This window comes from Lepidochelys kempii, chromosome 23 (genome assembly GCF_965140265.1).
Source record: "Lepidochelys kempii isolate rLepKem1 chromosome 23, rLepKem1.hap2, whole genome shotgun sequence".
NCBI classification, from domain to species: domain Eukaryota; kingdom Metazoa; phylum Chordata; order Testudines; family Cheloniidae; genus Lepidochelys; species Lepidochelys kempii.
Window position 1 is genome coordinate 15894869 of NC_133278.1, and position 12972 is coordinate 15907840.

The 12972-nt window shown below is 71.8% G+C and overlaps 1 protein-coding gene across 1 annotated transcript in view; it reads left to right on the forward strand.

Annotated features, from left to right (window-relative positions):
- The first annotated feature begins 8867 nt into the window (after positions 1-8867).
- FLNA (filamin A) overlaps positions 8868-12972 on the forward strand; it is a 34883-nt gene continuing 30778 nt past the window's right edge. Inside the window, 1 exon segment of the mRNA XM_073322331.1 lies at positions 8868-9243. Coding sequence (XP_073178432.1) covers positions 8883-9243 — 361 coding nt within the window. The 5' untranslated portion in view covers positions 8868-8882.

Here is a 12972-nt window from a genome sequence, read left to right on the forward strand (position 1 = left end):
AAGAACCCAGGAGTCCTGCCCCCCACCCCCAACACCAGACCCCCTCCCTGAGCTGGGCAGAGAACCCAGGAGTCCTGGCTCCCAGCCCTCACTGCTCTAACCACGAGGCCTCCCCACTCCCCTCCCAGAGCCAGGGGAGAACCCAGGCATCCGGGCTCTGGCCCGTTAACTCCTGTTCCCCACCCCGGCTGATGTTTCTCAAGGATCCTTCCACCTCCTCTGGGGCTGGGATTCCTGAGGGGCTGAGGTAATGGGGCTGGATGGAGGGAATGTGGGGAGGGCGGCTGCTCCCCCCCCCTTGGCTCTCTGTGGCCATGTCTGGTAGGGAGCCATGCTGGGATGGAGCCTCAGCCCCTGGGCAGGGTCCTGTGCCCCATTTCCTGCCCCCTGAGCCAGCCAGCCCCCCTGTAGGGCCGGATGGGGGCTGGTGCCCCTGGCTGGGGCTTGAGCCAGGGCGTGAAGGTGTTGCTGGGGGGCCCCGTGTGTCGGGCGGGGCAGGGTCTGTGCGTAGGCACGACCCCGACGGGTCATTTCTGCATTTCGATTTGGCGAGCGAGGGGCCGGGCGCTTGCTGTGTTTGAGGTGGGCCCCGAGCTTGGGGGGGCCGGGCGCTTGTGAGCCCCCCCGGCACGCACTGAGACACGGGCCCCCGAACTCGCCCTGCGCCGCAGGTCCCTGTGTGACAACGCGTGCACGTGGCCCAGGGCCGTTTGCACCACCCCCGAACACACACGCGTGTGCACGCACTGTGCAGGGCCCAGCTCCCCCAGCAGGGGGCGCAGGGAGACGCCCCCGGCAGCGCCCATCCCCTCCACCAGGGAGCGCGGGCGCCCCCCGGCCCCGAGCCCCTGGTTACACACGCCGTCGCACAGGCCCGCCGGCCCCCCGGCCTGGGGACCCACAGCCCGGCCTGGGGACTGGTGCAAAGTGAATTCTCTGGCACTGGGGGGGGAGAAACGTGCCCCCCCCCACGTCTCCTCCCAGGCCCCGGAATCCCTTTTTTGCCCCTTTACTTCAACAGAAAACAAACAAACCCGCTGACTTCAGAGTCCTGGAATGAGCCGTGCAGGGGGGTGAGGGCAGCGGGGGGTGTCCCTACCCTGCGCCCCCCGGCGGGGACACGCCCTGCCCTGTCTCTCTGGGGGTGTTTGGAGAAGGGACCCCATCCCCCGGCTCGGCACAGAGAACGTGGCCGTGGGGCTCTGAGGAGACCCTACAATAACAGTCCTGCCAGCTGTGCGGTGCTGGGAGTTGGAGTCAGGGCCAGGCCATGGGGCCGGGTTCCTTCCCCCCCACACCCCCGGTTTTATCTGGGGCCCGCAGGCCTGACCCAGGCAGCCCTTATCAACCGCAGGCTGCTTTCCCCCCCTGCTGCCTCATTTCCTGACACCCCCCCACTGCAGTCCTGGCCCCCCACCGGGGCCGGCTCCTGTCCCACCCAGCTGCCCCCTCCCCTCTGCAGTCCTGTACCCCCATAACAAGCCCCCCATGCCCATTCAACCCCCCCCACACACACCCCAGCCCCCACCTAAACCCACTCTCCTGGGGGCCCCTCCCTGACCCCACAGCTGGGGGTCAGGCCCCGCCCCGTCCAGCCATCTGGGGGTGACGCTGACTTGGCTGGGCCTAGGGGGAGCTGCCGGGGGTCACTGAGGGGAGTGACCCAGCAGCCCCCCACCGGCGCCCCCTGGAGGGGAAAGGTCCCGTGTCCCACCCCATGGATGCAGCCAGCCGCTGATCTCATCCGTGGGCGATGGAGGGGGCGGGACGGCGGGGGGCGGGACGGGGGCTGGGATGGGGTTGGGGGGGCGGAGGGTGGGACGGGACGCGGGGGGGGCGGGTCTCTCTCCCTACATCCCGGCCCGTTGTCACCGGCCCCCCCCGCCCGGGTCTCGGCGCTTTTACCAATTAAGGCGTTTCGCCAGGCGCCCCCCGGCCCCCCCCGGCGGCTCCTTCCCCGGCCGGGCGCGGCTCGTCCCAGATCTGCTCCGGCACGGCCCGGACCGGCTCTGCGAGGTGAGCGGCCACGGATGGGGCAGGGATGGGGGGCTCTGTGACAGGGGATGCGGGAAGGGGGAGCAGGGAAGGGGGGCTCCAGGGCAGGGATGCGGGTAGGAAGGGGGGCTCCAGGGCAGGGGATGGGGGGCAGGGATTGGGGTAGGGAAAGGGGGGCAGGGATGGGGGGCTCTGTGACAGGGGATGCGGGAAAGGGGAGCAGGGAAGGGGGGCTCCAGGGCCGGGATGGGGGTAGGGAAGGGGGCTCCAGGACAGGGGATTGGGGGCAGGGATGGGGGGGGCTCTGGCGCAGGGGATGGGGGGCTCTGTGACAGGGGATGCGGGAAAGGGGAGCAGGGAAGGGGGGCTCCAGGGCAGGGATGCGGGTAGGAAGGGGGGCTCCAGGGCAGGGGATGGGGGGCAGGGATTGGGGTAGGGAAAGGGGGGCAGGGATGGGGGGCTCTGGCGCAGGGATGGGGGGCTCTGTGACAGGGGATGCGGGAAAGGGGAGCAGGGAAGGGGGCTCCAGGGCCGGGATGGGGGTAGGGAAGGGGGCTCCAGGACAGGGGATTGGGGGCAGGGATGGGGGGGGCTCTGGCGCAGGGGATGGGGGCTCTGTGACAGGGGATGCGGGAAAGGGGAGCAGGGAAGGGGGGCTCCAGGGCAGGGATGGGGGTAGGGAAGGGGGGCTCCAGGACAGGGGATTGGGGGCAGGGATGGGGGGCTCTGGCGCAGGGGATGGGGGGCTCTGTGACAGGTGGATGCGGGAAAGGGGAGCAGGGAAGGGGGCTCCAGGGCAGGGATGGGGGTAGGGAAGGGGGGCTCCAGGACAGGGGATTGGGGGCAGGGATGGGGGGGGCTCTGGCGCAGGGGATGGGGGGCTCTGTGACAGGGGATGCGGGAAAGGGGAGCAGGGAAGGGGGGCTCCAGGGCAGGGATGGGGGTAGGGAAGGGGGGCTCCAGGACAGGGGATTGGGGGCAGGGATGGGGGGCTCTGGCGCAGGGGATGGGGGGCTCTGTGACAGGGGATGCGGGAAAGGGGAGCAGGGAAGGGGGGCTCCAGGGCAGGGATGGGGGTAGGGAAGGGGGGCTCCAGGACAGGGGATTGGGGGCAGGGATGGGGGGCTCTGGCGCAGGGGAGGGGGGGTAGGGAACGGGGCTCTGGGGCGGGGATAGAGTGCAGGGACCGCTAGGAATGCTGCCCTGCTGGGACCCAGACACGGGCCGGCTGAAGATGGGGGGGCTACTGCAGGAGAGGACGGGGGGGCAGGAGAAGGGCCCAGAGTTGCTTTGTTGCTGGGGGGGCCCGTAGGGTTGGGGGTCAGTGCCGGGGTCGGGGTCCCTGGTGGGCTGTGGACGGGGAGATCCCTGTGACTCTGGGGGGTCATTCCAAGGGTCCCCCACAATGGAAGGAGACACCCACAGTGGGGGGCTGGGCCAGGGACCCCAAAGACTGGGGAACTTGCTCGGGGAGAGGGACGCGTTGCAGGAGGGGATCTGGGAATGGGAACCAGGGACAGGGCTCCAGGGCAGGGATGCAGGTAGGAAGGGGGGCTCCAGGGCAGGGGATGGGGGGCAGGGATGGGGGGCTATGTGACAAGGGATGCGGGAAGGGGCAGGGACCGGGGCCGTGGAGGTTCAGTGAGCAGCTGGGCTGGGGTGCGGGGGCTGTTCAGGCAGTTGGGGGGCAGTGAGTGCTGGGGTGTTAGCAGGGGGCTTCCCAGGGTTAGGGTGCGGGGGGGGGTTGACCCATGGACTGCCCGGTGCCGAGAAGGACGTGAGCAGAGAGGGAGGGACGGACAGGTAGAGGGATGGACAGAAGGCTGGTTGGACAGACGGACAGGTGGGTAGATGGACAGAGAGAGGGATGGGTGGGTGCGGGAATGGACAGGTGGGGGGATGGATGGACAGACGGATGGACGGTGGGGGATGGATGGACAGAGGGATGGTTGGACAGACAGACGGGTCAGGAACTCAGGCTGTTGGAAGCTGCAGCTGCTGCCTCGGACCCGGGCCGGGCAGGTGGACAGGGACTGGGGGGCTCAGCCCACATCAAACCCCTGGGCCTGGGGGGCTCCCGAGCCACTTTTAACCCCACCTGGGACCTGAAACCCCCCCACAACAGCTCGGGAATAACCCACCTCCCCAGACAGGACCCACTGCCTGGCTGCTCCTCAGCGCCCTGTTCACCCCAAATATAAAACATACAGTGCAGGCCCCCCAGCCCTGCCGGTGCCCCTCACTCCCGACCCACAGCCCCTGCTAGCCCAGCCCTGGGCCCCCCCAGCCCTGCCGGTGCCCCTCACTCCGACCCGCAGCCCCTGCCAGCCCAGCCCAGGGCCCCCCAGCCCTGCCGGTGCCCCTCACTCCCGACCCGCAGCCCCTGCCAGCCCGGCCCTGGGCCCCCCAGCCCTGCCGGTGCCCCTCACTCCCGACCCGCAGCCCCTGCCAGCCCGGCCCTGGGCTCCCCCCTGCTCTGTTGGTGCCCCTCACTCCCGACCCGCAGCCCCTGCCAGCCCGGCCCTGGTCGCCCCCAGCCCTGCCGGTGCCCCTCACTCCCGACCCGCAGCCCCTGCCAGCCCGGCCCTGGCTCCCCCCAGCTCTGTTGGTGCCCCTCACTCCCGACCGCAGCCCCTGCCAGCCCAGCCCTGGGCCCCCAGCCCTGCCGGTGCCCCTCACTCCCGACCCGCAGCCCCTGCCAGCCCAGTGTGGGGCGGGGTGGGCACTTTTGTCTTGTTATTTAAAAAATCCCAGGGACCCCGAACTCTCCAAATAAGGGGAAAATATGAAGCCAGGTCCCGGGCTGGGAGGTCGCGTGGGATGGGCGGGGAGGGGGCGGCGCCTCCTGGTGGCGGAATCGCAGCGCTGCACGCCCAGGAGTTGGCCCTGAGCCAGTCTGGACATTGCACAGCGGTTAACCCTTTCCTAGCTCCACAGAGAGCCGGGGCCGGGCTGGCAGGGGCTGCAGGTCGGGAGTGAGGGGCACCGGCAGGGCTGGGGGGGGGGCCCAGGGCTGGGGTAGCAGGGCTGCGGGTCGGGAGTGAGGGGCACCGGCGGGGCTGGGGGGGGGCCCAGGGCCAGGCTAGCAGGGGCTGCGGGTTGGGAGTGAGGGGCACCGGCAGGGCTGGGGGGGCCAGGGCTGGGCTAGCAGGGGCTGCGGGTTGGGAGTGAGGGGCACCGGCAGGGCTGGGGGGGGGGGGCCCAGGGCTGGGGTAGCAGGGGCTGCGGGTTGGGAGTGAGGGGCACCGGCAGGGCTGGTGGGGGGGGCCCAGGGCTGGGGTAGCAGGGGCTGCGGGTTGGAGTGAGGGGCACCGGCAGGGCTGGGGGGGGTCCAGGGCTGGGGTAGCAGGGGCTGCGGGTCGGGAGTGAGGGGCACCGGCAGAGCTTGGGGGGGGCCCAGGGTTGGGGTAGCAGGGGGCCGTGGGTCGGGAGTGAGGGGCACCGGCAGAGCTGGGGGGGCAATCTCATTGCCTCTTTCCATTTGCTTGGCCTGTCCCTGCCCTTTTATGGTGCCAGACCCTGAATCCCGCCGGGCCTGAGCTCTGGACTCAGCCATGCCCAGCCCAGAGAGGTCAGGGCCTGGCCCCCCCCTTTACCGCGTCCTCCCTCAGCTAGGGAGTCCAGCTGTCTGTGCCCCCCCCACTCCACGCATCAGGGTCGGTGCCTGCACCCTCCCCCCAGCGCCCGCCCCAGCTCCCTGCAGCGGGGAGGGGGGAGCCGAAGGTCCCATTAGATCAACACATCAGAGCCCTGGGGCAGCCGCATGCAGAGATTCTCCGCAGTGCAGAGCCCAGGAACTTGGGTTTGCATCAAGCAGGAATGGGGCAAATGGGGAGTTCATATCTGCAGATGGATAGAGGGTGTGTGGGGAGGCAGGTAGGTAGATAGAGCGGGTGTGGGGGGGCAGGCAGGTGGGGGGGCAGGTAGGTAGAGGGTGTGGGGGGGCAGGTAGGTAGGTAGGTAGAGGGGTGTGGGGGGAGGCAGGTAGACGGGGTGCGGGGGCAGGAAGGTAGATAGAGCGGGTGTGGGGGGGCAGGCAGGTGGGGGGGCAGGTAGATAGACGGGGTGCGGGGGGGCAGGTAGGTAGGTAGAGGGGTGTGGGGGGGCAGGAAGGTAGATAGAGCGGGGTGTGGAGGGGCAGGTAGGTAGGTAGAGGGGTGTGGGTGGGAGGCAGGTAGATAGAGGGGTGCGGGGCGAGGCAGGAAGATAGAGGGGTGAGGGGGCAGGAAGGTAGATAGAGGGGTGCGGGGCGAGGCAGGAAGATAGAGGGGTGTGGGGGGCAGAAGGTAGATAGAGGGGTGCGGGGGGCAGGAAGGTAGAGGGGTGCGGGAGGCAGGAAGATAGAGGGGTGTGGGGGCAGGAAGGTAGATAGAGGGGTGCGGGGGGCAGGAAGGTAGAGGGGTGCGGAGGCAGGAAGATAGAGGGGTGCGGGGCAAGGCAGGAAGATAGAGGGGTGCGGGGGGCAGGAAGGTAGATAGAGGGGTGCGGGGCGAGCAGGAAGATAGAGGGGTGCGGGGCGAGGCAGGAAGGTAGATAGAGGGGTGCGGGCGAGGCAGGAAGATAGAGGGGTGCGGGGCGAGGCAGGAAGGTAGATAGAGGGGTGCGGGGGGCAGGAAGGTAGATAGAGGGGTGCGTGGCGAGGCAGGTAGGTAGAGGGTGCGGGGGGAAGTTGGAGGACAGCTGGAGGCGATGGGGGCCGGACAGGAGACGCTGATGACAGGATGGAGGCCCGCAGGAGACGCTGCTCACAGGCACGTTGACTCAGCATGCGGATCCTGGCCACCAGGGGGCGCCCCGACCTGATTCTCCACCGAGACTCTGGGCGTGGTCGGGAGGGGCCCTGTAACAGCGCCCAGACCCCCCCGCCCTACCGGTGCCCCTCACTCCCGACCTGCAGCCCCTGCCGGCCAGCCCTGGGTCCCCCCCAGCCCTGCTGGTGCCCCTCACTCCCGACCCGCAGCCCCTGCTAGCCCAGCCCTGCCCCCACGGCCCCATTAGCGCCCCTCACTCCCGACCCGCAGCCCCCTGCCAGCCCGGCCCTGGACCCCCCCCGCCCTACCGGTGCCCCTCACTCCTGACCTGCAGCCCCTGCCATCCCGGCCCTGGGCCCTCCCAGCCCTGCCGGTGCCCCTCACTCCCGACCCGCAGCCCCTGCCAGCCCAGCCCTGGGCCCCCCCTCGCCCTGCCGGTGCCCCTCACTCCCGACCTGCAGCCCTGCCAGCCCGGCCCCGGGCCCCCCCTAGCCCTGCTGGTGCCCCTCACTCCCGACCTGCAGCCCTGCCAGCCCGGCCCTGGGTCCCCCAGCCCTGCCGTGCCCTCACTCCCGACCTGCAGCCCCTGCTAGCCCAGCCCCGGGCCCCCCCCCGCCCTGCGGTGCCCCTCACTCCTGACCCGCAGCCCCCTGCTAGCCCAGCCCGGCCCTGCCCCCATGGCCCCAATAGCGCCCCTCACTCCCGACCCGCAGCCCCTACTTGTCCAGCCCTGCCGGTGCCCCTCACTCCCGCCCCGCAGCCCCCTGCCAGGCCCGGCCCTGGGCCCCCCCAGCCCTGCCGGTGCCCCTCACCTCCCGACCCGCAGCCCTGCCAGCCCGGCCCTGGGCCCCCCCGCCCTGCCGATGCCCCTCACTCCCGACCCAGAGCTCCTGCCGGCCCAGCCCTGGGCACCCCCTAGCCCTGCAGGTGCCCCTCACTCCCGACCCGCAGCCCCTGCTAGCCCAGCCTGGCCCTGCCCCCATGGTCCCATCAGCGCCCCTCACTCCTGACCCGCAGCCCCCTGCCACCGCAGCCCTGCCCCCTCTCCTAGCTCTGCCGGTGCCCCCCACTCCCGACCCACAGGCCCTGCCAGCCCGGCCCCGGCCCCCCCAGCCCTGCTGGTGCCCCTCACTCCCGACCCGCAGCCCCTGCCAGCCCGGCCCTGAGCCCCCCTCCAGCCCTGCCGGTGCCCCTCACTCCCGACCCGCAGCCCCCTGCCACCCCAGCCCTGCCGGTGCCCCTCACTCCCGACCCGCAGCCCCTGCCAGCCCGGCCCTGAGCCCCCCCCAGCCCTGCCGGTGCCCCTCACTCTCGAGGAGCTGCCCTCTGGGCCCCAATGTTGCACAACCCATGAGGCGTGGGGGGCCGGGAGATGCCCTGCTGTGTCCGGAAGCCTGGGTGGGGCCCTCACTTTCCGCGCGGCCGTTGCGGTTGCTCCCCCCGCAAGCGATATCGAGTCACGGGTCAGGCGCATGCAGGGTTAAGCGCCCAGCCCAAGGCCCCTTTTGCAGCCCGTGGGCCCCGGGAGGGCGCTGTCTGGTCAGTGCCCCACATCTCAGTGCCCCCCAAGCTCTGCGGTGACTGGGGAACCGTCCCGCCCTGCCCCGAGCTCTGCCCCCGCCTGGGTTCTCCTACGGGGGCTGTCACGGAGTTCATTGGGGGGTTACAGACCGGGGCAGGGGCGATGGGGGGGTGAAAGGCGGGGACCCAGGCGATGGGGGGCGGGCGAGGGACAGGGACCCAGGCGATCGGGGCGGGGCCAGCCCGGGGGGGCCCGGGGGGGCCGGGTCCGCCGCCAGCTCCCCTCCCAACGCAGGAATGCAGCGGGCTGGCGTGTGCGAGCTCGCCCGGCTCCGGCGCCTGGAGGACCTGGGGGAGGGGGAGAAATGCCCCTCCCCCACGGCCGATCTCCTGGGTCCCGAGCCCCGGCCAGCGCGGGGTCCGAGTCACTGGTGCCGGACGTGGCCCTGTCCGTGTGTGGACGTGGGTCAGCGTCTGTGTGGGCGCTGCGGCCCCCGGGGAGGGGAGCCCCGGCCTCCGTGCTGGCCCCCTCGCCCCGCGGACGCCCCCTCGCCCCGCTGACGCCCCCGGCTCCTCCCCAGCTCTGCGCCCCGCCCCGCCCCGCCCCGCCTTATAATGAGCGGCTCCCCGGCGCGGCCGCCCCAGGCCGGCGCGGCGGCGGGCGAGGCGGCGGCGGGCGGCGAGATGCCGGCCACGGAGAAGGACCTGGCGGAGGACGCGCCCTGGAAGAAGATCCAGCAAAACACCTTCACCCGCTGGTGCAACGAGCACCTCAAGTGCGTCCACAAACGCGTGGCCAACCTGCAGGCCGACCTGGCCGACGGGCTGCGGCTCATCGCGCTGCTCGAGGTGCTGAGCCAGAAGAAGCTGGGGCGCAAATACAACCAGCGCCCCACGTTCCGGCAGATGCAGCTGGAGAACGTGTCGGTGGCGCTGGAGTTCCTGGAGCGCGAGAACATCAAGCTGGTGTCCATCGGTGAGCGCGGGGGGGCTCTGGGGGGGGTCTGGGGGTGCCGGGGGAGAGGGGGGGCTCTGGGCTCTGGGGGTGCCGGGGGGAGAGAGGGGGGGCTCTGGGGGGCGGGATGGGGGTCTGAGGGTGCCGGGGAGAGAGGGGGGGGCTCTGGGGGCGGGGTGCCGGGGGGAGAGGGGGGGCTCTGGGGGTGCCGGGGGGAGAGAGGGGGCTCTGGGGGGCACTGGGGGTGCCGGGGGGAGAGGGGGGGCTCTGGGGGCGGGGTGCCGGGGGAGAGAGGAGGGTCCCGGGGGGCGGGATGGGGGCTCGGGGGGTCCCGGGGGGAGAGAGGAGGGTCCCGGGGGGCGGGATGGGGGCTCTGGGGGTGCCGGGGGGAGAGAGGGGGGGCTCTGGGGGGCGGGATGGGGCTCTGGGGGTGCCGGGGGGAGGGGGGGGGCTCTGGGGGTGCCGGGGGAGAGGGGGGGGCTCTGGGGGTGCCGGGGGGAGAGGGGGGGCTCTGGGGGTGCCGGGGGGAGAGGGGGGGGGCTCTGGGGGTGCCGGGGGGAGAGGGAGGGGGCTCTGGGGGTGCCGGGGGGAGAGAGGGGGGCTCTGGGGGGCGGGGTGCCGGGGGAGAGAGGAGGGTCCCGGGGGGCGGGATGGGGGCTCGGGGGGTGCCGGGGGGAGAGAGGAGGGTCCCGGGGGGATTGGGGGAGTCCCGGGGTGGCGAGGAGGGGACTATCCCCGAAGGGAGGGATGGGGTCCGCTGGAGAGGCAGGGGGGGCTGGCCCCGAGGCGGGGCGCTGCTGCGGCGGGGGCTTGGGGCCTCTTAGCTCTGCAGGCAAAGGGGCTGCTGGGGGGCTGGTCCCCCCCCCGGGCCCTGGGATACTAGCGCCGTCTTCGCGTGGGAGGCAGGGAGGGAGCCCTGGGTCTCTGCATGGGGGGCGAGCTGGGGCGGGGGGCCCCGCACAGCGGCTGCTCCTGACTGAGGCTCCTAGCGATGGTGCGGGCGGGGTGGGGGTATCTGGGGGCCCAGCAGCCTGGCTCCCTGTGGGGCTGGGGGGGGGGAAGAGCAGGAAAAGGGAGCGATTCCTAGGTGGGGGCCCATCCCGAGCTTAGCCCCCCAACCTCCCGTGGGACGCTTCCCCCCTCCTCGCCATGTGATGGGCGGCTCCCTGGACCTTCTCCCCACGGAGCTCGGGGCTTGGGGCTCTGAGATGGGGGCAGGAGGCAGTTGGGGGTGTAGATACCTCCTCTGTGACCACGGCGTGGGGCAGCCCGGGCCTAAAGGTCTGCAGCTGCCCCCTACATGGGCAAGACCAATTCGCTTCTCACTAGATGGTCCCGGCCCGACTGGAGGGGTCGGGGTCGGGGGGAGCCCAGGGCTGGGCTCCCAGGGGGCTGCGGGCCGGGGGTGAGGGGCACAGGCCGGGCTGTGGGCCTGGGGGGGAGGGGAGCCTCCCGTACGCAGCCTGTAACAAAGGCTGGGGGGCGGGTCTGTTTCTCATCCCAGGAATGTGCTGTTCACCCCGGCCAGGCTGGGCTCGGCGGAAGGAAGGGGGCTGGAGGACGCGGGGGGGGGGCGCCTCGTTGGGCCCCCTGACCGGCAGCTCAGGGGAGCTGTGGGCACGAACAGAGAACTAGGGCCTGGGGAACGCGGGGCCCCTTGCCAGAGCCCTTACCCTGGGGTATGGGCTGGGCCCAGCTCGGGGGGCTGACTGGGAAAGCCGAGGAATTAAAGCTTCCCCCAAGGTGCTGGCTATGGGGGGGGGGGTCTGTGCAGAAGGTGGGGCATGGCCACCTACTGCAGGGGGGGGTCCCTCAGAGTAAGATCCATCTGGACACTGTAGGGGACATCCATGGGGGGGTCATCGGCCTCTAAAGGCCACTGAGGGGAATTGAGGGGCACCGGCGGGGCTGGGGGGAGCCCAGGGCCGGGCTGGCAGGGGCTGCGGGTCGGGAGTGAGGGGCACCGGCGGGGCTGGGGGGAGCCCAGGGCCGGGCTGGCAGGGGCTGCAGGTCGGGAGTGGGGGGCACCGGCAGGGCTGGGGGGGGGCAGGGCCGGGCTGGCAGGGGCTGCGGTTCGGGAGTGAGGGGCACCGGCGGGGCTGGGGGAGCCCAGGGCCAGGCTGGCAGGGGCTGCGGGTCGGGAGTGGGGGGCACCGGCAGGGCTGGGGGGGGGCAGGGCCGGGCTGGCAGGGGCTGCGGGTCGGGAGTGAGGGGCACCGGCGGGGCTGGGGGGAGCCCAGGGCCGGGCTGGCAGGGGCTGCAGGTCGGGAGTGAGGGGCACCGGCGGGGCTGGGGGGAGCCCAGGGCCGGGCTGGCAGGGGCTGCGGGTCGGGAGTGAGGGGCACCGGCGGGGCTGGGGGGAGCCCAGGGCCGGGCTGGCAGGGGCTGTGGGTCGGGAGTGGGGGGCACCGGCTGGTGGGTTAGCAGGGGACACAGATTCTGGCTGGGGGTGGCTCTTTTGCCCTGGTGGGGATGGGGGAGGAGCTGCTGGTCAGAGGGGGGATTTTCCCATCTCCACCCTAAGGCCATGCCCAGGGTCCTGGCTGTGGGGGTACCCCATGATTTCTCCCCCGCCCAGCTGGCCCTGTCCCCACCCCCCCAAAAAAAAACCCTCGTGGCTTGAAGCTGCATCTTCAGTAGAGAAGATATTGGGGGGAGGGACTAGATCGGAGCCGGGAGGGTTCCTTTCTGGGAAGTTCCCCCCCCGTCCCCCAATAGACCCAACAGTGAGTCACTGACCAGACACACAGCCCTGGGGCTGGCATGAAATGGCAAGGATGAGACACACACACACCCCGGGGGGGGGCAGGGCTGGGCTGGCAGGGGCTGCGGGTTGGGAGTGAGGGGCACCGGAAGAGCTGGGGGGTGAGGGGCAGGGCCAGGGGCTGTGGGTCAGGAGTGAGGGGCACCAGCGGGGCAGGGGCTGTGGGTCAGGAGTGAGGGGTGCCGACAGGGCTGCAGGTCGGGAGTGAGGGGCACCGGCAGAGCTGAGGGGTGGGGGACAGGGCCGGGGGCTGTGGGTCAGGAGTGAGGGGCGCCGGTGGGGCTGGGGGGTGCAGGGGCTGCGGGTCGGGAGTGAGGGGCGCTGTTCCTGCTTGGAGTAGGAGTAACTGTCCCAGCCTGGGAACTCCCTGCTCTCATTCAGGGCCTGGGCTGGGGGGGGGGGCAGGATGTTGGGGGTGGGGCCTGGGGGTGTCCCCTCCCCAGCGCTGGGGGGCTGCAGGATCCTGGCGGCCACTCCATATAAGGCTAAAAAATGTTAGAGCATCGGGCGGAGCCTGCGGGAATGGGGGGGGGAGGGGCGGGTCATCCCCTAAAATGGGGGGGGAAGATTCTGGGAGGATCCCCTCCCCCCATGTGTGCTGGGGGGGATGGGCCAGGACACCCCGGGCCTGGGCACAGAACCCCCCGTGTGCTGGGGGACACGGATACCCCATTACCCCTTGGCACTGCGGGACCCCTGCACTGCAATCTGGGGGCTCTGTTCAGCTGGCCTGTGCCCTGGGGGTGCAGGGGGGCCCTCTGTCTGTTGCCCCCCCCAGGGGACAGGCGCAACCAACTTGGGGGTGTTGAGGGGTGACCGTTGCTCTGTGCAGTGCTGTGCTGGGGGGTGGGGGGTTTACAAAGGGCTGGGAGCCCGGATGCCTGGGTTCTGGCCTGGTGCTGGGAGGGGAGTGGGGGCTGGTGGGTCAGAGCAGGGGGCCTGGGACCTTGGTTGGCCCGTGGAGTCCCTCACTCCCGACCCGCAGC